Source organism: Halichoeres trimaculatus, unplaced genomic scaffold (genome assembly GCF_033239565.1).
Source record: "Halichoeres trimaculatus isolate MK-OKI-2021-1 unplaced genomic scaffold, fHalTri1.1 fHalTri1_scaffold_2, whole genome shotgun sequence".
Taxonomy (NCBI): Eukaryota; Metazoa; Chordata; class Actinopteri; order Labriformes; family Labridae; genus Halichoeres; species Halichoeres trimaculatus.
The window spans coordinates 34,698,279-34,722,341 of NW_027437180.1; the positions used below are offsets into that span (position 1 = coordinate 34,698,279).

Sequence of the window (24,063 nt, forward strand, 5' to 3'; positions counted from 1 at the left end):
CTTCCTAATGAAGTGTGATTGTAGTGATGAAGTGTAGCAGCGGCTGGTTTTGAAGGTGCCATGCCAGTGACAGGGTGGTCCCCCGCCTCATGCTGCTGCTGCTGCTGCTGTTTCTGCTGCTGGCACCCTCATGCTCATCACGCACACATTGTTCAGTGGCACCTGGCCATAAGAAGGGTGACGGGGGAAAAGCCTGGTAAAGATCAGACTTCTCCTCACTGCTGTTGGTCTTTACATTTTTTTCCATCCTTGTTTTTATTAATCCTGAAATTACAAATCTCTAGCGTGCTGTTTTCACTTTAAGTGATGCCCTTACGAGTAGGACATGTGACGCTTTTAAATCTGTCAGCATTTAGTCTGAAAGTCAGATAACATGTAAGTTGACTCAGGTTCTACTCATTTCCTTGTGCCTTTCTTTTTTTTGATCCACTAAAGACATTATAGATGGTTTGATGCTTTGCAGCTGTTCTAAATGGCTCATTTTGGCTAAAGCTCGTTAAGGTACACCCCACAGTTGTTTTTATTCAGCCAGTATCAAACGATAATAGCATGACGCACTTGTTTTTATTGTTGTGTTCAGTGTTGATCATTTCCAGTTATTGCAGGCTCAAACTTCTCAGGTTGTTTAAAAAAGCTTCACTGGGTCTTTTGTCACGCTATAATCCTGAAAGGGCCCAGATTTCCTCTGTCCAAGGAGAGCTGGGATGGTTCTATCTGAGTGTGGCACGGTAGAGGTTGATATTGGAGGAATACAAACTTTGTAAAAAAAAAAAAAAAAAAAAAGGAGTGACAGAATTGACTGTTTGGCATTGGCAGAAAGGATTTGGCAAATGTTTCATGGGCTTTATTTCAGAGAAATAAACAGGCTTTACAGCAGTATAAGATTTCTTAAACAGCGCTAGCAAAGCACAGTAGTTTATCTGAGGGTAGCAGCAACACTGACGGTCATGGCAGTATCACCTTGGCAAAACTTCAGCTTCATTAAAATACAGAATTAATTGTAAATTTAATGATTTTATATGGTAAAACTTGAATTTAAAAATTCAAATGGAAAAATATGCACCCCCTAATTTTTTGTATTTTTTTTTTTTACAAGAACTTAGGCTACATTTTGGATCCCTTAAACTGATTGGTACAAAAAAAAAAGCCAATACAGTTGACCTTTTAAAGGAGAATTTTTATTTTTGACATGATTTATTTTTATTCATTTAATTATTCATTTAATTATTTATTTGTTTTTCATTTTATTTTCCCTTATCTAATTCCTTCACCTGCCTTCATTTGGATTTGTATTGAGCACAGTTTTAGTGATGGTCTATGTTGATTTGTCACTTGTTCATTAAGACAAAAATAAAAGGAAAGCTAGAGCTCAATAAGAGTGTCAGCATCCGGAAAATAAACTGCATCACAAATCAATGAGGGATGCACCAGTCAAACTTTTCTGGTCCTGATATTGATACCTGGGCTTTGGGTATCAACCAATACCAATCCGATCTGATACCAGTGTTAAAGAATAACCTGCATGCTCTACTGTGGGATAAGACTGGTGATGTTTTGAGTAAAAGACAAAAATGAGCACATATGGAATTACTGAAGTTAATATTTATTTAAACTATAAGTGTTAAAACGTTTAACAGCAGTTTGGTTAAAAAATGATGAAGAATTTACAGAAATGACTATTTGATTCTAAAATTTTAAAACTTAGCCTTAGTATCAAATTTGGACCAACCCTTTACCACTGATACCTGATCCATCTTTAATACTAGGATTGGATTGGTGCAACCCTAAACTCAATTTCTCACTCAGCTATTTGATACTGGTATAGAAGTTGCACCAGCGCGTAGGACGAAACACACTTTACGGATGAAGAAAAAACAAGGTCTTAAAAGTGTGACTTAAACACTGGATTTTACGGTATTTCCAATTTTTTAATTTAATTAAAATTAATTAATTAATTAATTTAAAACAAAACTTTTGGCAGCTTCTCAGTTTGACAGAACCTCACCTGTTTTCACTGGTGTCTCTGAATCTAACAAGTGTATTGTCTTCCTGTAATACCTCTACTTCTGTGCATGCTGTATGTGTGTTTGAGAGGAACCTACAGGACTATTCCAACAGCCTATCTAGGGTCAAGTATATACAACCATATTGATCTATGCATGCTAAACTCAGCTAGCTTGGAGGGCTTTCTTTGAAGCGTTTTCTTCGAACGGGGGTTCAACTTTTGGGAAGGCATTCATCAGGTGGTCGTTCTTTCTGGTGTCCGTCATGCATGATGATGGATCTCAGGGTAAACGTAGCAGGGTTAGAGAGGTGAAGCTGTCCATGGACACACAGCCGGTTTCGGTTTCAGCTTGGCACACAAATGGTTAGGATTAGGCCCAGAATTTTGGAGGCTGCTTATGTAATTGTAATCAAAGTGGAGGGTCAAAGTTTATTAGTATTTTTTATACCCCTTCAGGTCCTTTAAGGTCAGATATACTTGTGATAACTTTCTATTGTGTGTGTGTGCCGACTCCTAAGTTAGAGCAAAAGTGCTTTGTGACGTTAGCATTTAGACTCAACTTGTAACAGCTGTCAGAGGGCTACAACTTGTCCTGCTGGACTAGTAAAGATGCTTTTATTCCAAGATTCACAACAATGTTGCCATCACAAAGTTTTTATTGAAAGACCTTATTACACTACAATGTGAATAAACAAAACCTCATTTTCATCATTGGCAAGTAAAGACTTGGTGTAAGCTGCATCTAGAAAGACATCTATCAACACTCAGCAAGACGCTACCCCAGCGGGAAAAATGTCCAATGATGGAATAAAGGAGACCCCCAACGTGTTGACCAGAGGAGCCTGCCAGTCCATTTTTAACGGACTCAGTGATTCATTGGGGGTGGAGGGGGGACTGATGGTGTCCAACAGTGAGACTAATCTGTGCACATGTGGCTGTTGACTTCAGAAGGACACATGTTGGGATGGGTGAGTTGTGTGTGCGGAGATGCACTGATAAGTCCTACAAGCACATGTGCAAACGTTTGCTCAGAAACACACAGAAGTAGGGTGATTGCTTACAACACATACTTCAAACATATGCATATAATTAATCGAATCATTTAGGTTTGTGTTAACATATTCGCCGCCTTAGCACTGAAGTTTGCCAAATTTGGGGGTTTGATTTAGGAGGTGAGGAACTATTTCCCAAGTTTCCCATCTTGTTTGCTTGAGCAGGCAGCTCTGTGAATTAAAGTCCTGGTGCAATTCAGGAGACAATACTCATCTTTAATTGATTAAAAATTACAAGACAGCTGTGAACCAATTCCTTGAGTACTTTTCCCAGGACATGTTAAAAGCATGCAGTGCTTCCTTAATGTCCCAATAGTCATGCATCCAAATTCAAATGGCACAATAAACTCTGTCAATAAATGCACCTTTAACTGTAAGTAACCAGTTTCAGCTGAATAAAAGCTGTCATATCAACTGTTATGAATTTTGAAAGACAAAAGAGGTTTTAAAACCCCCATTTATCCAATTAACAAAGCTCAATAGCTCTAGTTTGGTCACTACTTCCAGTCAACCTGTTGCTGGCAGAAAGGAGTGGTGCTTTTTAACTAAGCGGTCATCAGGTGACGTAGCAAAAGTTTTTTTGTATCAACCAGACTGTCTCTTGGAGTTCGACCAGAGTAGACCATGCAGACTACAAAGACAGGGTCCTTCAGAGGATGTCTTAAATTTGGCCACAGCTAATGATCATTTGTACCCTGTGGTTTCATTTCAGCTGTATGGTTTGACACCAGAACATAAATTAAAGAAGAGGGTATTTTAAGCATGGGTAAAGTAACAATGCTGGATGTCTTTACTAAATGTTAGCAAATTTTCAAACTGTATATAATAATAATAATAATAATAATAATAATAATAATAATAATAATAAAATTGATAAATTATATAATAATAATATTGATGATAAATTATATAATAATAATAAGAAGAATAAGAATAAAAATATATAATAATGATAATAATATTAATAATAAGAAGAATAAGAATAAAAATATAGAATAATGATAATAATATTAATAATAAGAATAAAAATATAGAATAATGATAATAATAATATTAATTATAGCTATTATTATGATTATTATGATTATTGTGATTATTATTATTATTATTATTATTATTATTTTATTATTATTATTATTATTATTATTATACATTTATTTTGTTAAGCGCTTATCAAAGTATTTAAAGACACACTACAGAATGTGAAAAAAACATACAAGACACATTAAAAACAAAACAACATGACACAATGATTTAGGCATCAACAGTTAAAAGCAATTCTAAAAAGATGAATTTTAAGCTGAGATTTAAATGTAGAAAGGTCAGGTTATATGTTGGAAAAATCTCATAATCCCTCTGTGAACTGTTCAAAACAGTCCATCTCAACAAAATACCAAGAGATATTTATGGGACTTGCTGAAACAATGAAGTACTTGCACAAGAATCTTTTGACTGCTTCATGACACAATTGAGGTCCGGGCCTCAAACACTTAAGTCTGCTCATCGCTCTACCCCTGATATGCCTCCAGAGGGCTGGCAAGTCCATAGACTGTACAAAACATGGACATTGGACAATCAAACAATCCTAACAACTTCTAAACCACCAAGCTAGAAAAAAATCACTCACTGTACAGTGTATGCCAGTAGCGAAATCATCATTTTAGACCCAAGATGTTTTTTTTAACTTTGCTGTAAATGTGCTTTTTAATGCTGTAAAACTCAGTTTTTATGGCTGGGTGTGTGACCGACTCCTGGTCTTTCTGCAGCCAGCCTTTAACTGATTCTCAATGAACAGCAACTTTTAGCACTTCTGCATAAGCTTCACTTTCTAAACTGGATGTTGCCTCTTGGGCCAGTCAGAGGAAAGGGGGTCCGGTAGAGTCTTAAAGAGACAGCAGCTTAAAGTGTTTCAGACAGAGGCTGAAATCTGTTTTTTTTATTTATTTATTTTTTTTTTAAACACAAGTGTGGGAACAACAGAGATTGTCAAAGCGACTGAGGGTACAAACTGAAAAAAAAGCACAATACCCCCTCTTTAATGCATTTTATGGGAAGACAAAAAAACAATATAATAAAGCCATTATAAATGAAAATGCTGACATCTTGAGTGTCATGTTATAGTGCTGTAAAGAAGGAAAAAATGTGCTTATGAATCTGTACTCTTTGCAGGTTGGCTTAACACATTTTTAGAATAATTTCTTAACACGGGGGCATCTTCCAAAGAATGCTTTTGGAGCACATTCAGATCATTTGTTTGGTTTAATACACTTTCAAAACTGGTAAAACTCAGAGGGTTTTTTGAGTAAAACTCCTCCTAATCCCTCACTCACCGCAGACCCTCGGGCTGAGTTTGTTTACAATAAGCAGTCAAGAGCAGAAAAAAAGAGAAAGAATTTGAAAGAAACTCTTCCAAGACTGTGCAACTTCTTGTAAATACTATAATTGCCTTGAGTTGTATCATCACGCTGAGTGCTGGGGTGTGTGCCAAGTGAAGTTCCAGTTACATCCAGAGATGTGTGTGTGTTTTGGTTGGCAGCACGGCTCTACCCTCTATGCACACTCAGTCACACCAGGGCCAATTGGTAACAGTTGTGGTAAGACCCCCCCTGCATTACAACAAGAGGACACAAGAGGAGGATTGATTGAAAAAAACTGTCTGTCCTTACTCCCCTCTGTCTCCTTATCCTCGGGAGAAATCATCCCCTGAATAAAAACAACAGAATTTGCCCCAGTGAGTCAGATTGTGTTAAAACAGAAAAAGAAAACAAGCGTTTTCTCTCTGCACTGTGCCCGCTCCAGGACTGAGTCCTACAATAACACCCAGAGTTAATACAGCACGTCCTGGAGCCATGCTGGGGTGTCACTGTTCATGGCACTGCCTCCACCATACACACACACACACACACTCACACACACACACACCAAACCAGAACCACCGCTGCTGCAGCCTCTTTAAAGATGAGTCAGGAAATCTGAGGCTTGGAGCGGATATAGATCTGGGATGTGGGAATTTAATCATTAAAATAGGCACCGTCTCCCAAACATCTCTCCTTTCTCCTGCGTGTGAGTGTCGTATTTGCTGTCTGACTTGAATTAGGGTTTTATAATGTGATGAGTTGCTTTGAAATGGGTGTTAAGGCCTCATGCTAGTATTGTCTTTATCCAGTGTGGTAGAAAATGATTTGTGAAGAAATAAAGAGACAATCCTTCATTGTCAATAAAGTATACTCCTTACAGTCTATCTATAAATTCTCCCCCCTCTTGGCTTCATCTTGTCTTCACATTCCTCTCTCTTTCTATTCAGTAAACAGTAATTAAAATCTAATGAGCAACATACTTTGAACGGCGTTATCTCGCTTTGATAGTTTCCCGCTCTTTGGCGTGATCATTCTTTTTCCGTTTTCTCGTCCCGCTCTGCCTTAGAAGGTCTGGATAGTGTTATCGTGTCTCTGCAGTTCCTACACCGCCATGGATCTGGTTTGTCTTGTCTTTGCTTTTAAACAACTCAGATCATCCAGTAATTGCTAAGTGAGCCAAGTTATTATCGTTAAAATCTCTGATGAAGGAACTGTTCAGGAACAAAAAGGATTTTCTTGTAAAAACAACAGATGATTTCGGATGGAAAGGAGAAGCTGCAACAAGATAAGACGTTAAGTTATCCTGTCTTAACCCCCTTGTTTTGAAATTTGGGGTTGAGGTCTTAAACCTGTCAAATAACAGGGTATACTTTTTCTGTAAAGCAACGTTTTGGGCCCTAATTTTTTTTTTAAAAAAGAGAAAAATCACTATGATTACAGTTTGTTCTATATGCTTAAAATAATAGTCAAACCAACCTGGTGTCATTTTGACCCCAGAGGACAAAAGGTGTATGGCAGTCAGGAGGATGACATACAGGCACTGTGAGGACTAACAGGATAAATTATCTTGAAATAGTCTCACTTTTATAAAAACAAAGTACAAAACTTCTTCTTCTACTTTTGCAAATGACTCTTGTTTTGGGCTTCTGGTACCCCCAGGTGCTGCCAGCCAGGGCCCTGATTGGCAGCATCTGTGAGCGTTGGCCCTGCCACAGTGGTCAGAAGACGTCTGCTCTGAGAATGCCTCATTTGACTGATCTGGTCAGGGCGAATCAATTGGCACCATTTAAAAGTGAAATAAAAAGATTTTCGAAAGTTTTGAATATAGTTACACAGAGCATCGTTATGTTGAAGAATCAATGTTTAAAAAAATAAAATAAATTCTTACTTTTGTGCGAAGGTTAGAAGGTACTCTGAGAAGAACCGCTGGAGGAGGCGGAGCTTTGAATTTCACGTGTTTTGGTTTTATGTGCTCCACAAATGTAATTATTGGGACTTTGCACTACGTTAAAAATTCTGCCTATAAAATTAAAAAGTTAACATACAAGAACCTTAACAAGAAAATAAATTTTAATTGTACTGGCAATCTTTTGAAGTAATTCAGGCATCATTTTTGTCTTTTCATTAGGGCTGTCACTTTAACCCATTAATTAGATTATTTACACCATAAATTAATGTGTTGCAAAAATTAATGCAAGATTAACTCATTGGCTGCCAGCCACTTTCAGAGCATCTTGATCAATCTTTAAAGACCCAAATAATCTTGTTTTCTATGACTATGTAAACACCAAAACTACCTAAGGAGAGTGGACTGTCTTCTTTTATGTCCTTCTTCCGGTTTCATCAAATAAACAGACAAAATGTACTTTTTTTTTATTGCATCCTTTGATCCTCTCCATGATCTCCATCATCTTTTCGCACAATTGCACTGCTCTTTCTCTCTGAACTTATGCGACACATCCTCAGTTGGAGCGTGAGCTGCCTGAACTTTTCTGACTTGCAGCGTCTTGCCATGTCTCTGTCATCTCACATCTTCTCCTCATATCCATGCTGAGCTCTCATCCGCTCTCACCCACAGTAGTTTATGAGCATAATTTTGATTGACAAGCTCCACTACTGTAAAACATAATTTACTTCTATAGACGCAGTAAATGATTGCAATCGAATTGACTATTGCAACTAGGACGTGTTTCCCAAAATGACTGCACCAGTCTGCAACAGCTAATCTCAGATAATGTTTCCCAAGAAAACCCTATAGAACGTCAATGGCAGCGAAAATGGACATTTTAATATAAAATATCTTCGAGTATTCATTTGATCAACCATGCACTACAATTTTGTAATGTCCTAGAGTTCAAATTCTTTATTTAGGGACCTTAAGCAGATATGAGATTAAAATGTGATTAATTAGATTAATTAATTGCATATCCTGTAATTAATCAAATTAATTCTTTAAACTCCCTGACAGCACTACTTTTAATATCTTGATTTCAGACCATTTCTGGACTTTTCGGGTAATTGTGGCTCATATTAAGTCTATTAAGACATTCTTTTGACAAAATAAGACATGAACACTTGCTTGGATTTCATTGTCTTTCTTGGAACATCCAGAAGCATGTGGTGCGTTGACCTCAGTGCTCTAACCGGACACAAAAGATGACTTAACTTGGATCCAGAAAGTTGTGAAGTGAGGCCAGCAGAGGTGTGATCTGATCTTGTCTTTTCGGTAGGCGTGCAGCACCAAAGTACAAAGAATTTTCAACAGTTCAAACCTGAAGTAAAGGACATGTATGACTTTCTTCAACCTGTTTGGAAGAAGACAGGAGCCACGGCTAGAAGAAGCTCACCTTGACAGTTGAACTTACCTGTTGATCAAATTTAGAAGTATTGTCAAAATCACATCCAAGAACACTATTAATACCATCCAGCTGATCAGGTTTACCAAACATCAGATATGTGGGGTGTGATTGTTCAGGTTCCCTACACTCCCACCATGTGGCTTTGGAGGTTTATCCAGAGTAATAGTATTTTAAACAAACAATCCTTGCTTGAGTAAAGCCGTCTTTGTGGTTTGGCAGATCCAGTCCAGGCCAGCAGCTGTCGTACATGGAAGCAACAGTTCCAAAAGGAAATTGAGAATTATGTTGTTAAAACCATGACAGATTGAAAGGTTGGACTAAAGGAACATGCACTGGAAAAAAAAGCTATACTTTGTACCTTCAAGTCACTTGTGGTGGCAGCTTTTCCTCAAATGTTCCTCTACATTCTGTAGCTTTAGTTAAAGGTCATGTCTCTACTTTTGAGGATTCATCATTTGATTGAGATCTTGTTGATTCAAGAAACTTGGCGTCAGGAGACTAAAAACATCCCGTCTGACTTCTTGGAGTCGCACACAAAAGGTTCACTGTCCACACATCTTCCCTGCCAGTAAAGGAAGAGTTTCTTCCTTCCAAATTGTTGCCTGATGCTGAGACGATGATGTGGGAGTCTCCGGGGAACCTGTGCATACGGCGCGCTCACGTCTCCAATCACCCCGTCCTTGCCCCTTCATGGTGCAGTCCTTAAAACTGACAGAATTGCTTTCCTTCCTTGAATTATTTGTTCGGCTTAATTATCTGATGTCAGCCTAATCAGAGTAATGATAAACCCCAGTTGATGAAGCATTCTTTCCAAACTAAAGGAAAAGACAGGTGTGATTTTTTAAACAGGAACAAAAAACAGCTCAAACTGTCTACCATTGATAGTAAAATTTGATGCCGGTGAACAATGTTGTCTGTTTGACTTGGCTCTGAGCTGTGGTTTGTCAACAAGTGAAGCTTCCCACTCCTGAAAAACTACCATTCATCAAAGGATGATGGGAATTTGCGGACAACTTCCTTTCCTTGACGAGACCTTGGATCTCTGGAAGTGGCGTCTTTCTTGTTTGGCAACTTTCTCTATGCAGTTTCACCTATCATCAAAGTGGGAGTAGACATAAAAACAGACTTAAGATGGATAGTTTTAGATAAAAAAGCTACTTGATTTATATTTTTAAGATTGGTTTAGGCCAAGATTCACTGTTACACCACTACAAAATAAATTTTGCTTTCTTCCACGAAAATTTATGTTCCTCTAGAGATGGTACTCAGTTTTCGATAGTTCTCGTTCTGCTTTGAACCTCAGAATTTGTCCCTGATGTTTACCTCATAACCCTATCAGTTCATGACTTTGGGAATCCCACAGCAACTGATCTGTTTTTGTTGTTGTGCCAAGCCTCTGAAGATGCCATGTCAACACAGTGTTTCACTCCAACAAATCAAACAGGCTTCCATCTGGACGACCTTCAAGTCAGGAACCCCAACTCAAGGACCTTCGCCACCGCGCCAAACACACACACACGCACACACTCCAACACAAATCACACGCTGTCTTTCTTTGGACGCCCAGGCAGAGTCCCTGAAGTCTGGGGTTGCGTCTTTAAAAGCCATGAACAATAAGGGACTGATTAAATCCAGAGTGGATTCAGGAAGTAGTGAAATCAGAGTGAGAGGACGGCCCTCCTCCTCAGCAATACCACTCATGTGTTGGCAGCGTATCTTTTGAAGTTCATGACTGCTGATACTGACTAACAGTTGGTTTTATTGTATTGATTAAAAGACCTCCCAGCTTGATCAAACTTTTCTCTTTGCTTTTTCAGAAATCATCGATGACCTGGCTCACCTGGTGGACAAGACAGACGACAGGATCCGAAATGAAACACGTAGGGTGAAGCTGGTCGAGACAAAGTCAGCCTCGTGTGGTGAGTTTCTGGTGTTTTCCTTCACTTCAGCGTAACATGGTATATTAAACACTAAAGATCACTGCTTGGCTTACTCACAGGGATCATAACCAAGCTTTAAGCTTTTCTTTATGATTCTTTTTCTTTAGCTCACAGAGCATGTGTCGAACAGCCTATCACTTTTATTGAGGAAGTCACCCCGGCTGGTGTGAGACAAAGAGGCTGAAACAAGAATAGCACTTTACTTTGAAATGTTTTACGAGATGAATATAACTCTTGAGCAGTTCAAAGTTTCATCTTTACTGTTTAGTGGTCATATTTCTACTGCTGCTTCAGGCTTTGAATAGAGACACATTTATGTGTAATACAAAGGAAAACCAAGTGTGCTTAATGCTGCTCTTTAACTGTGTGGTCATACTGACTTTACTTACCAGGGGTGGGAGAAAAAAAGTATTGTATCCTAGTATTAGGATTTTTTGTTTAACATTTTCTAAATTGTGATTTTTTTTTGTGAAAAAACTTTTTTTTTTTTAATTTAAGCTTTTAAATTTATTCTTTCTTTAAAACTCAGGTCATAGAAAAGCTTAGATGTCAGCCCCCCGGAAAAAAATCCAAAAAACTGACTCAAATGTGATGTTAATTTTTCAGGAAAACCCGGCGCCAGATATAGTCTGTAGACATCATAATTATTCAACTTTTTCACATGGTCAAGTGTTCAAAAAATGAACTAAAAATCACAGAAAAAAAATCGAATAGATTGGATCATTGTTTGTATTGACTGATACCAAAGCCCAGGTTTTGGTATTCGGTAGAGATGTTTGATACCACTATTTTTCAGAACTATACTAGTACAAGTACTCCCTCTGAATTACTCTCCAATGCAGAGTACTCATACCACTTGTTCTTTTGATCCAAAAAAAATTAACAGTGACGGATCATTTTCTACAAAGACAACAAATTCACTCTGCCATTGAGTCCATAAACACCTCTCTCTGAATTTACGGTTTGTTTTCTACAAATCAACAAAATAGCAAAATAACACTAAGAACTGTCAGAGTTTAAGTCTGCAGTTTACAATTCTACAGTTTCATTTAGCAGACGCTTTTGTCCAAAGAGACATACAACACTAGCGAGAACTTTGACATAACAGAAAACCTTAGCTAGTGCAACAAAGTGCTACAAGTTATTGGCTGCAGGTGCTGCCATTAAGTGCAAGAAGATTTTTTTTCTCTCATGTATAATAATGTAGCCATAACTAACCACAATTGATTGTTGCAACGGTATGGTTTAACCTTCAACAACATTTAATGATCAGTGCTAAATATTTGACAAGAGCTGAGTCTGAGACCTTCTGACTCATCCTCTGACTCATCATTCTGAGGATCGTATAGAGTTAGGAAATTCATTCCACCATTTGGGCACAACAGAGGAGCCACACTAGGCTGGGAACACCGGGCGTCTTTCACAAGTAGAGCATAGCGGGCAAAAAGGAGTGTAGACCTGGATCCTCAGGACCCCAGGTAGGCAGGAGCTGTTCTTGTCAGTGTTTTGTAAGCCAGGAGAAGAGCTTTGAATTTGATTCAAGCTGCCACTTAAAGCTAGTGAAAGTCATTTTTATTGGATATAAACCGAAGTGCAAAATAAAACAGTTTAACTGTTAACTCTCCCTGCTTCATTCTTATTGTCTTAACAGGACCTGACGCACATTTGCTGTGGTGTCAAACCGCACGCGTCCATCCCTAGTATTTGAACTAAAAAAGTTGGATTGGTGCAATGGTTGAAATATTTTCCTTTAAAAAACCTGACGTCAGTGTCAGAAAATGGTGCAAAATAAATACTGTAGATGACAAAAAGACAAAACTCATAGATTAAAAACATTCAGTAAAAACATTAGCACAGCAAAATCCAAAGTTCTAAAACTTTGGTTTGGCTCTCGCTTTAGTATGATTCAGTGTGTTTGACGCCTGTTTTGCCATGAAAGGGTTACTTTCCCTTTTCTTCCTTTGTGGATAACTCTTTAAAAAGGAAACCAGCTGCTATGGTGGTGTGTTGGCATCTAAAGTCAATCTTTGGAATGTGAGAGCTCGACACAGTTTGCCCAGCAAAACAGCAGACAGCATCACTGAGGCAGAGGCTGCATTGTTGTGCTAGGAGACCTGGCTAACAGGCGGTCACTGACTGAAGCAGAGGAGGCAGCAGGAAGGTCAGCCCTCAGAATGCTTCATTCTGTCAGCTGGGTCCCCATGGTGCCCGAGTGCGAGTTTGTTTGAAGATCCCAGAGCTGTTGGAATCAGGACTCTTTTCTCTCCTCGTTGTTAAACTCATTCTTCTGCTGTCTGGACTCTTTGCCTTCCTCTGCTCAGTTTGAGGCTGAAGAATGTTCAGAGAGCATGTGTCTGTGCACACCTGCATACCAAGCATCAAATGTAGCTGTGCATGTTTTTGGAGGGCACAGTCCTCCAACCGACTGTATTTGCACGGTGTGTTCTTGTGCATGCTTGTGTACAATAGAGCACTGGTGTGTCTCCAACCTTTTCTGTGAATGGAAATATCTCCTATGGTCTTTTTCACTCTCACCTCAACGCTCTCTTCTTTTTTTCCATTCCTCCCCGTCATCCCCCCGTTGGTCTCCTCGGTTGTTTGACACTCGTCTTTGTGTCGAGTAGAGAAAGAATTGAAAATACTACATGCCACGAATTGTTCCGAGGGCTCTCCCTCGTTCTCCATGGCAGCGTGTTTATAATTCCTCAGCTCTAAGGCTTTATTTATTTTTGAAACCACCTCTCATCCGAAGCATGCGTTTGGTGTTATGTCTCAGCCGGGTCCCTGTAAAGCTACAAACGTCTGGTTCTGACAAGCAACAGCATACTTAACATAACTATCCAGAGCTGCCTCATTGTAAAAAAAGATCTTAGTTTTTTTTTAAATTCAGGCTAAGCTGTGAGGTCTGTCCTCTGACCTACTGCCATACCAAGTGTCCTGTGGGGGACAAAGCAAGGCCAGTGCCTAAAAAACAGTAAAATATCTGTCGCGATGAAACATAATTAACAATGATTTGCGTAATCTCTTGGGGTTTTGAGCAGATTTCAAAGTGTTAAAATCGTCCCCAAGTTCATATTACCCATGATACAACTCTCATACCTGTTAGAAAGGAGGAAAAGGGAAACTAACCCTTTCATTGCTAAACAAGCGTCAAACACACTTCATAACTATGAGGCAAGGGCCTCAAAGTTTTAGAGTTTGGGATTTTGCAGTGTAAATGTATTTACTAAATTTTTTCAGTTAATATTTTTTTTGTCTGTTTTGAAATTGAACAAAATTAAAAACACCAATGATTCCTGATTCACCAAAGGGTTGCAAGGCTTTGTGAGATGTTTTATATTTTGGCAATCATCCCTCAGATCCTGTTCTCTTCACAAGAGAATCTGGCTGGCCAGTCAAACACAGTAATAGTCAACAAAAGATTTGGTCGTAGTTTTGGCACTATGGTCAGGTGCCAAGGGCTGCTGGAAAAGGGAATCAGCATCTTTGACTTGTTCGGACCAGGTGCAACATTTATGGGCATATACGTCTTAGGCTGGGTGCGAGGTGTAGGTCATTCCAGACAATTTCATCATTTTCAAATGAAATGTGCTGTGATTTGCTGAAGTACTCATGAAAAGTGTGTGTTGATTTTTGTGTCTTTTTACAACTGACAGATGGATGACATTGTCTGAGATGACCTACAAGTTATATCTTAAGGGTCTTGAAGGATAAGACCCCGTTTACATGAAGTTTCATCCAAAAATGCAAAAATGCAGACTGAAAGTGTTGTAATTAGCATACCAGGCCTGTAGTTGGCGCTATAACTGTCTTGTCCAGAAGCCACTTTTGGTAGATCTCCACTGAAGTAGAGTTTGGCCGATCATCCGGTGCATTGGTGAATGTTAAGAGCAGAAGTAGAGCAACGGATGCACATTTTGTTGAAAGACAGTCAGCGGGCTGAGCAGATTCAGCAACACAAGCACAACATGGTAGTCCGTGACGATCGTAACAATGGTACTGTTGAACTGTTTTATGCTCTTGTGCAAAGCATGGCCTGACGTCAGTGTTTCCACTGAAAGCGCCGGCTTACTGTTTACACGGCAACGGTGTTGACACGCTCTTTCCGTGTAAACGTGAGGCCGAAACACAACAATACATTTGCCTTTCACCCTAAAACCTTTGTCGTGCAAACGGCTCCTAAGTGGCATCAGTTTTAAAGTTATATACTCATTAATGTTGCAACCATCCAAAGGGGTTACAGCCTGTGAGCAGATAGAAGCATGAAGAGCTTTAAAACCTCAGGGTAGGATGTTGCATTGACTTATGAATTAATAAAACACAGCAGCAGATTTCATGACCCCCTCAAAACTTCACAGACCAGAGAAGGTTCACATTGGAAGGTCTGCACCTTAAATTCTTGGCCTCTCCACCCTTCCCCCACATGCTATAGCTTTGATCCCCAGATGAAATATAGAATTGACTTTCTGAAAAGAGGACTTTGAATGACCGAGCACCTTTCTTAAAGGCGTGTATGTGAGGTGGCTGTAGATGCATAGACACCAGCCTGAAGTCTCTTCTTTATAAAGCTCATTAAAGTTCTTGAATCAGCGTTTACAATCGTCATGAGGCTACAGTTAACCCTTAGCTTGAGCACCTCTTCCCTTCCAGTCAACTCTCCATTAATGTACTTCAGCACGACCTTTTCACCCCTTCGTGTGAAAGGCAACAATGATGGTAAACCCTCTTCCCTGTGCTTGTAGTTGCATGGGATTTATTTTGTGTGAACAGTGGTCTGCTCCAACAGGAAATAAAATATCTTCAGACATTTTCAGATACATATTTAACATTTTTGCCTAAAGGCTGTAATTATCTGAATTAAAGCAGAGAAATGATTAAAAGCATGCGTTTTACCTTAAAATTCAAAAGTCTGGAATACAAATCAATTTCTTTTTTGATTAATAGTTTCTAGCACTTTTTTCAAAAAGTGGAAAAACTAGGCCGGGCATTAAATACAGCTTTTCCCTCTCCCACTTTTCAGATGCTGTCACTTGAACCGGCTAATCCTGATTCACAGAGTCATTACCACTTGTTTTAGATGGTGTTGGTGGGAATTTAGGAGTGGAGGCTTTGACTTTGGTTGGATTAGTGTGGCAGATTAGTTTACGGCACCAAAGGGTCTTTTGGAGGGTAGTGTGAGTCCCTCCAAGCTTAGGCGTCACCAGCGGGCAACGTCAGAGCTTGAGCGGCCTCTCTCCACAAAGCTAATCCTCGGTTTGTAGAGCACCACTTCTGCGACCTCAAGCGTCCCACAGGTGGCTCGCATCTCAAGTAGGGTTGTGCTGTTTGGCCTGAAGGGGGGGGTGTCTAAAGGGGGACTGTGGGTGAGGGGCAATTTTGAGAGTCAGGGTGAGAAACTTTACCAAGTGTGTAGCTGTGAGGACATTTTAAGGAAACACTCACTCTGGCTCAGAGGATTCCAAACTATAAAGATGTCATTTTTAATTGCTCATCTTTATGATCCACTCTTATTTCTTACTGCCTACACATGCTTTACTGTTGGAAACCAGAAATTCAATATAAGGTTGACAAAAGAACTTCTCATAGTAAAACTTCCTGCTAATGATTTTCCCACATCTGAGATTCCTCTGAAGGCGCAACACGTCAAATTAAACTTTTCTTGAAAAATCTATAAATGTTCAAACCTTTTTCACATCTTGTGCCTGCTTTAGCTTTCTGTGAGAACAATCTAGTTCAGATGAATGTGCTCACACCCTAAAAACGACACCATATGGTTCCTTCTACAAGCTGAATATCAGACCTTTAAACCTGTTCATATTACCTCAGCGTGCCAATCTAATGGCAGATCAGTCAGTTAACTCTATAGTGAGAAAACAACAAAACAACAAAATTGAAGTCCTGCTTATGCTGGGTTGACAACTGTAAGTTGTGCTCAATTTGAAGGGGTTGTCATGTTGCTACCTATCAGCAACTGGAAAATGCTGACAAGATAGATAGATGTGCTTCATACATGGTGAAGACATCAGCTAATTTTTTTGTTTTCCAATTCTCATTTTCTGCTTTAATCAGGGGTTGCTTTAACCGATAATTCTCCATCTCTGATGGATTTTTTTGAGCAATGATGGAAAAATCTGAAGGTTGCGTGTCATTTTGACAGATCAGAAAACCTGAGAATGATCCAGTCCATCTCTTTCATAGTTACACAACCATTTATTAATCACATACTGCACCTAAAAACGACTCCCTGAGTGTCCAGTCTCCCTCTGTGAAGGACACTGGAGTCGAGTGTGCACAAGTACACTGCAAAAAACTGAAACCTTACCAAGTGTTTTTGTCTTATTTTAGGTAAAAACTGTCTTATTATACTCAATATGAGCCACATTCACCTGACCAGTCCAGAAAAAATGTCTTATTTCGAGTTATTTAAAGATAAAAAGGGGTCTGAATTGCTTGTAACAAGTAAAATAATCTGCCAATGAAACAAGAAAAATTTGCTCAAAAATTTGCTTAAAACTAGACTAATGGCTCAAGACAAGTAACTTTTCTCTCGTTCCATTTGTAGATTTTTTTTTACTTGTTTCAAGCAATTCAGACCTAATTTTTGTCTTTGAATAATTGGAAACAAGACATATTTTTCTGGACTGGTCAGGTGAATGTGTCTCATATTAAGTCTAAAAAGATATTTTCTACTGAAAATAAGACAAAAACACTAAATAAGATTACAGTTTTTTTTGCAGTGTAACTAGGTACGGTGTTTGCATGTTGTTGCCACAGGTTGCTGCAAATACCGTGCTTAGGATTTCTGGAGTTGATGCGTTGGGGTGCATCTATGACTACTACGACTACGACTATGACTCTGAAGTCGCCTCTCCCGTACATCGGGACGGCATGCTCCAGGATGTTCCTCCCAGTAAAGCAGGCTCTGGCAGGATTGGGAAACCAGTCTTTCTAAGAGTCGCGCCAACTGTTTAGTACTTCACTGGGTGAAACGTTTCCAGACTGTAGCGGTGGTCATTCCAGTCTGTAGTGTAGCAGCAGAAAACGGCTTCAGCCTCCATAAAATCAAAACAGACACGAGAAGTTGGCCATATAAGAGAAAGACACATAACATGATGCTGATCTCCTCCTGGACCATGATGCTGATCTCTCTCTGATCTCGATTGCGCCAAATCAAGAATACACTTAAAATCCATGCAGCCCAGGAGAAAAGTTACAAAAAATACAAAAAAAATGGCAAAAAACTTGACTTGAAATTGATCTTAAAAAAGAGTTCTTTCAGTTTAACTAAAAAAAGCATGTTCCACCTACTGTGAGAGCAATTTTTTTTTGCTTTACAAAGCTCTGGACAGTAGGGTCAGTGTCATTATTCACATTTTCTATTTGTCGATTATTTTCTCTTTTCTGCCCATAAGAAATATAACTGCCCGGCATTATTAATGTTTATTTTGTTTATTTGTTTATTTGAAAGGATCCCCATTAGCTGACGCCAAGACGACAGCTAGTCTTTCTGGGGTCCAGACAAAACATACAACACACACAATTTACATTCTCAATTACTCATAATTACAGGGGGAAAAAAAGAAAGAAATGACAACACTAAAAGTACTTGTAAAAAATAAAAAAAACAAACAATAAAATTACGAAAAAACTACATCCCATATCACATGACAAAAACTCACTCAATCTAATAATAGTATAATCCAAGATAAAACTATGGTGTCAACAACAAATACTATTTCAGTCTCCTTTTAAAACCAGTTGTATCCTTGATTTCACGAACCACCACTGGAAATTTGTTCCAACATACAGTTGACCTATACAATACAGTCCTCTTTAAACAGTCAGACTTAGGTAGGGGTAATGAAATCTGTCCACTATTAGCTGCTCTGGTGTAATATGAGTGCTTATTTGATCGAATGTTACAAGCTGTATTTGAATTACTTTTGTGAAGACGTGCTAAAATATATAAATCAGAGGTATTCAGACAGATCATGAAGGAATTTAATCACCCTGTCTGTCAAAGTGACGAAAAATTAAAATATCAAGCGCAACCTCTGGTTTTTGTACCATAGTCTGAAAACTGAACTGATAAATGGTAGAAAACATGAACAGGTAGAAACAGAAAAGTAGGATCAGCAGGGACAATCCTTAGCTGGAGCTGGAGACTCTAAGCTAAGTTAAGATCTCTGTCATGTCAAATTACTCTGTTTCGTTCTCTCGTTTTTGCCAGGAGAAACTAAGAGCTGCACATTAACCTTGTTAACATAAAATTTGTCCCTTTTCCTTAAAGGTCATCCTCGTCTTTTGTGGTCCAAAAAGATCTTTGAACCATGAGCAGGGGGGGCGCAGAGGGAGGTTCAGAGGTTGTCTCAGCTTGTCCTGGGCTCTCACCAATTATTCATTTCCTCTGTGATTTGTCTTATTGATGTGTCTGGAAATTGCCAAGATGGGATGAACCCAGACTCTGGCCCCCCAAAAAACTTCTGGGTGGTCAGTCTATCAGCAGACACCAACTATCTCCCTCTGCATCAGTGTCACCCCACAGGCCTAATCTATTTGGCAAGCAAGCGGCATTATTGTCATTAGTCTCTGGAGGGAATCTGAGGGTCAGGAGAAGCTTGTTTAGTTACTGAGGCAGGCAGCAGGGTGAGGGTCAGTGTGGGGGTCTAATGTGGCTTCATGACTGACTGTTATTTGACATTAGAGGGTGTGAGAGGCTTTTGCTCCACTTTAGCGTGTGCACAAGTTTTACAGCTTTAACCTTTACTGCCTCTGCACTGTGGCATTGTGAAGAAAAGTTGCTGGCAGATGTTTGAATAACAATTGAATGTCTGAACGTGGCGAGGACTGGGTGATGCTTCAGTATCTTTTACACCCAAACAGAGATAATTGCTGGGAACTTGTGTCTGCTTTGAGCATGAGACTTTCAGAGAGACGTCAAACACAGTTTAAGTTATAAAAAGGACTCTACTAGTTTAGATAACTGTGCAAACTTCAGGCAGAGAAATGGATCCATTATGTTGTGATTAAAAGCTGCAGTCCTTGGGCACCTGCACATCTTGTCAGTCCAGGTCAGGCATCCCATGAGGCTGGCCTTTGAGTGGACGACCCAGGTTTGGATCCACAATAACCTTAAAAACAGAGAGCTACACTTCCAAAAGTGGCCACTGGGGGCTGACTCCGAAAGAGACTCAATCTAGCTTTGGCCCCACATCAAAACGCCTAACTAGGGATGCACGATATTGGATTTTTGCTGATATCCGATGTGCCAATATATCGAAACCCCTTTTGGCCGATACCGATATCACAAGTTTGTTTGTTTTTTTCACTGTAAAGAAAGCTAAGTCTGTCCTGTACTGGAATTTATATGTTACTCTTATTGTGACGGTCTTATTTGTTTAAGAAACACACACAAAACAAGACAAAAAACATTTGATTTTACCATAAATAAAAAATGTATTATTTTTTCAAACTCAAGACATTCAGTATTGAAATACAGAAAAATAATTTCTTTAGATCACATGAACTTTAAATGTACAATGCATTTTTAAACATAACCAAGTTTCATTTGATTATTTTAGAGCTACTGTAACAACCTGGTGACAGACACAGAGCTCTGCAGTGCAAATTAATGAAGTGCTACATTTTCTTTAAGGAGCTTATTTTTCAGATGGAAAATAATAATAATCCTAACTGAATAGCATCTTATCGGCTGTACATATCGGCAGAAATGTTCATATCTGCAGATACCGATAAACGTGTTTTTAAGCTTTTATCAGCCGATACCAATACTGTGCCGATAATATCGTGTATCCCTACACCTAACTATACATCCGAATTAGGGCCTGTGTCCACTTAGTTCTGAGCATTTCTCTTACTGGTGCTAGATTCACAGTTCAGTGATGACTGTTAAGTTGGTTCCAAAATGCTCAGTTTCCATCAGTGTTAATAATTCGTACATAGTTGATAGATGTTACAGCATTAGCAGCTCAGATCTTAAAATTGTACTCCTCCAAAAAAATACTGGCTTGTTTCTTTTCTGTTTCCGCTTCTAATTTGGTTGTCGACAAACTTGATATTTGAAGTCTTACACCTCTTGATTCTGAGTCATCTGTCAAATAAATTTGACTTGAAAAAATGTAAGAAAAGATCAAAAAAGTTACTGATGCCAGTGCTAATAAGATGCTGCAAGTGGACACAGGCCCTAAACGTGTTTTCAGCCTTGAACACTTAATGTTTTTTTTTGTTTAAATGACTAATTATTTGGTAAATTTTTAGATATGTGCTTTTTTTTTGGTCAGATTCAGTTCTGTCAATAGAAAGCGGGTTAAACCAAAAGCAAGTTGGAACCGTCCACACACTTTTTTAAAAACATTTTTGGTCTGATTCAATGGCACTTTTAGGACTTTATATATGATCTTGAAAGAATCCCACTTTCATATATTTGCTTGTTCATAAACTAGTGAGCTTGAATTTTCCCCAAAGAACACAAATCCATTTACATCAAGTTCCTTTGATGACATTTAGAGATGCACCGATAGATCAGCCAGCCGATTTCTGGTGATCGGAGATCAAATATCGGTAATCGGTGATCAGGGATCGATGATCAGCCCATTCTCTCATATGAAACTGATCTTGTATACCTCCAGTAAGGTCTGACAGCCAGCCATTGTCGCTTTTTGCTGTGAAACCTAAAACTCAGGACACTTTATTGATTGTTTAAGTTTTAACACAAAGATTTCATTGTTTCACAGGTATTGTTTAATGATTTTCAATAAAATAGGATGGGGAAATTGAAGGTATATGCTGTCAGTTCTAAAAAGTAAAAAATAAAAATCGATATCGGCAGGTCATACTTTTTAAAGATCCGTGATTAGTGATTGGCCAGGAAATTATGATCGGTGCACCTTTAGTTTTTGTTTGAAGTACTAATTATTTGGTTGGTTTTAAGATTTCAGTTCTGTCAATGGAAAACGAGTGAAACCAAAAGCAAGTTGGAATCCTCCACACACTTTTTCTAAAACTTGGAAAAATCTCACTTTTATATATTTGCTTGTACATAAACCATTGGACTTGAATTTTCCTCAAAGAACACAAATGAGGCGAGCCCGCGAGCTAGTTCAGGCAGTCAACTCGAGCAGCACTGCTATATACATACCACGTGTCTCACACGTCATAACCATCTTGCAATCACACTCTCTCAATTGAGCGGTCTATTTAAACCGGGAGTCTCTCATCCCTCTCTGCATGTCAATGCCTTGGCTGCCCTGCGTTTGTAATGCTGCATGTTTCTTTGCCCCCACCACCACCCCAGCAACCACCTGCAGGCTCCGGGGGGATTATGTTCAGTATGTTTTGCTCATCACTCCTCAATGTCATGATGTAAATTTATTGTGAGGGGTGATGAGGCCGGAGCCTGGACGCCAAACATAAAATATATTTGCTGCTAAATAAACAATTCAAACGTGAGTTGTCTGACTGAAATCCATTTACATCACGTAGATGAACACTGGAAACAAGGAAACTCTTATCTTACGTGTTTTTGTCTTTTTTCAGTCAAATATGTCTCTTTAGACTCAAAATGAACCAAGTTCGCCCTACTAGTCCAGAAAAATGTCTTATTTCAAGTTATTCAAAGACAAAAATGAGTTCTAACTTGCTTGAAACAAGTAAAAAAAATCTGCCAATGGAACAAGAGAAATTTAATTGTATTAAGACATTATTCTAGTTTAGAGCTAATTTTCTTGCAAATTTGTCTTGTTCCATTGGCAGATTCTTTTTACTTCTTTCAAGCAATTTAGACCTAATTTTTGTCTTTAAACAACTCGAAACAAGACATTTTCTGGACTAGTCAGCTGAATGTGGCTTATATTAAGCTGAAAGACACATTTTCTACTGAAAATTAGACAAAAACACTTGATAAGATTTTCACTTTTTTGCATTAAACGTGGGCCAACAGCAAAGTTCAGCAAGATCTGTCCTTGCCTTGAGCTAAGAAAAGTAGTGTTAGAAAAAGATCTGCTCTCCAAAACAAATGCCCACCTTGGCAAGAGTCAAGTCATATTGCTCATGGGAAATAGAGTCTTTATCCTAGAAAAACACCACTGATTTTGACCAAAGGTGTCACTGCATCATCGCCAAAAGGATGGTCCTCAACGCCATCTACATCTCTGCCCTACAGTGTCCAAATATGGTCACTTATATAAAGAAGTGGTCAGCTTAAATTACAAATTTGAAAAACAGAGTTAGAAAGTATTTAGAGAAAGATTCATTTTGCCAAAACAAAATAAAAAGAAAAATTTGCAACACAAAGAGCCACAGCAGTAAAAGAGACATATGGAGTCTTTAAAACTAAATCCTGGTGGAGAAAATCAGCATCAGCCCCACATTTCATCAGACCGCCACTCCACCACGACCACCGCAAGCAATTAGTTCAGCATGGCTTCTATCTGGGCCCGTCTCTTCCCCTGTGGGAACAACGACCAATTAGGCGGCGAAGGGGATCGCAGGCGGGGAGAGCCAAAGAATGAGAGAAATGTAAACCCAAAGTGAAAGGCTGGGGAAAATACCAGCCCACGCTGAGTAACAACGGACAACTTGAGTCAGGGAAGGGACCGTCGGCGGCTTGGAGAGCAGACAGATATGCAGTTGTTGGAAATCATCACTCCAGGAAGAAATGAGGGGAGTTGTGAATGAGTGAGCTCTTGGTTGTTTTTACAAAATTAAATGTGGCCCTGTGGACAGACCAATACAGGTGTAAGTACACTGATATCAAGTTGTTTCTAGTGCTTTGAGGTCCGTTATTCAGGAAATACCCTAAGAAGAAAGTTATTTGTGGCTTTCGTTAACAAGCTACATCAAACCCGACTCAGAAAGGTATCCAAAATGATTCATATTCAGTAAAATGTGATTGTAAAGTTCCTCAAAGATGTTCGTGTTTTTACAAAGGCTTAAAATCCCTGAAGTGGGTTTTACACACTTTTTTCCCTGGGTGGTGGCGATAATAAAAACTGTAATATTTTCAGGTCCTGGGGGTTTAGCGCTTTGATGAAGTGTGAGTGAGCCCTTGCACATTTTTCTCTGCTTCCATGGTATCAGTGAAAAACAATGATTATCCTCTCAAGGCACAATCAGAAACATATGCCTATCACAGTGTGCAATCTGCGGCAATAAAGCTTGTGTGGCTGTTGAACGCATGTAAATTGCATTAAGTCATCAAGAGGAGAATGGTGATACGCTGTGAGGGCATACTCGCTCGGGACTCACGTTAGATCAAGGCCTTAGAAAATTAGTCGTGAGGTATGCAGGCTTCTTACCTCTTCCAACAGTATTCCCCTGAGTCTGGGTGAA

The 24,063-nt window shown here is 39.0% G+C and overlaps 1 protein-coding gene across 1 annotated transcript in view; it reads left to right on the top strand.

Annotated features, from left to right (window-relative positions):
* The window catches only part of stx8 (syntaxin 8), a 59,035-nt gene that overhangs the window by 31,838 nt on the left and 3,134 nt on the right, over positions 1–24,063 (top strand). The window contains exon 7 of the mRNA XM_074696748.1: positions 10,591–10,692. Coding sequence (XP_074552849.1) covers positions 10,591–10,692 — 102 coding nt within the window. The remainder of the gene's footprint in view (positions 1–10,590; positions 10,693–24,063) is intronic.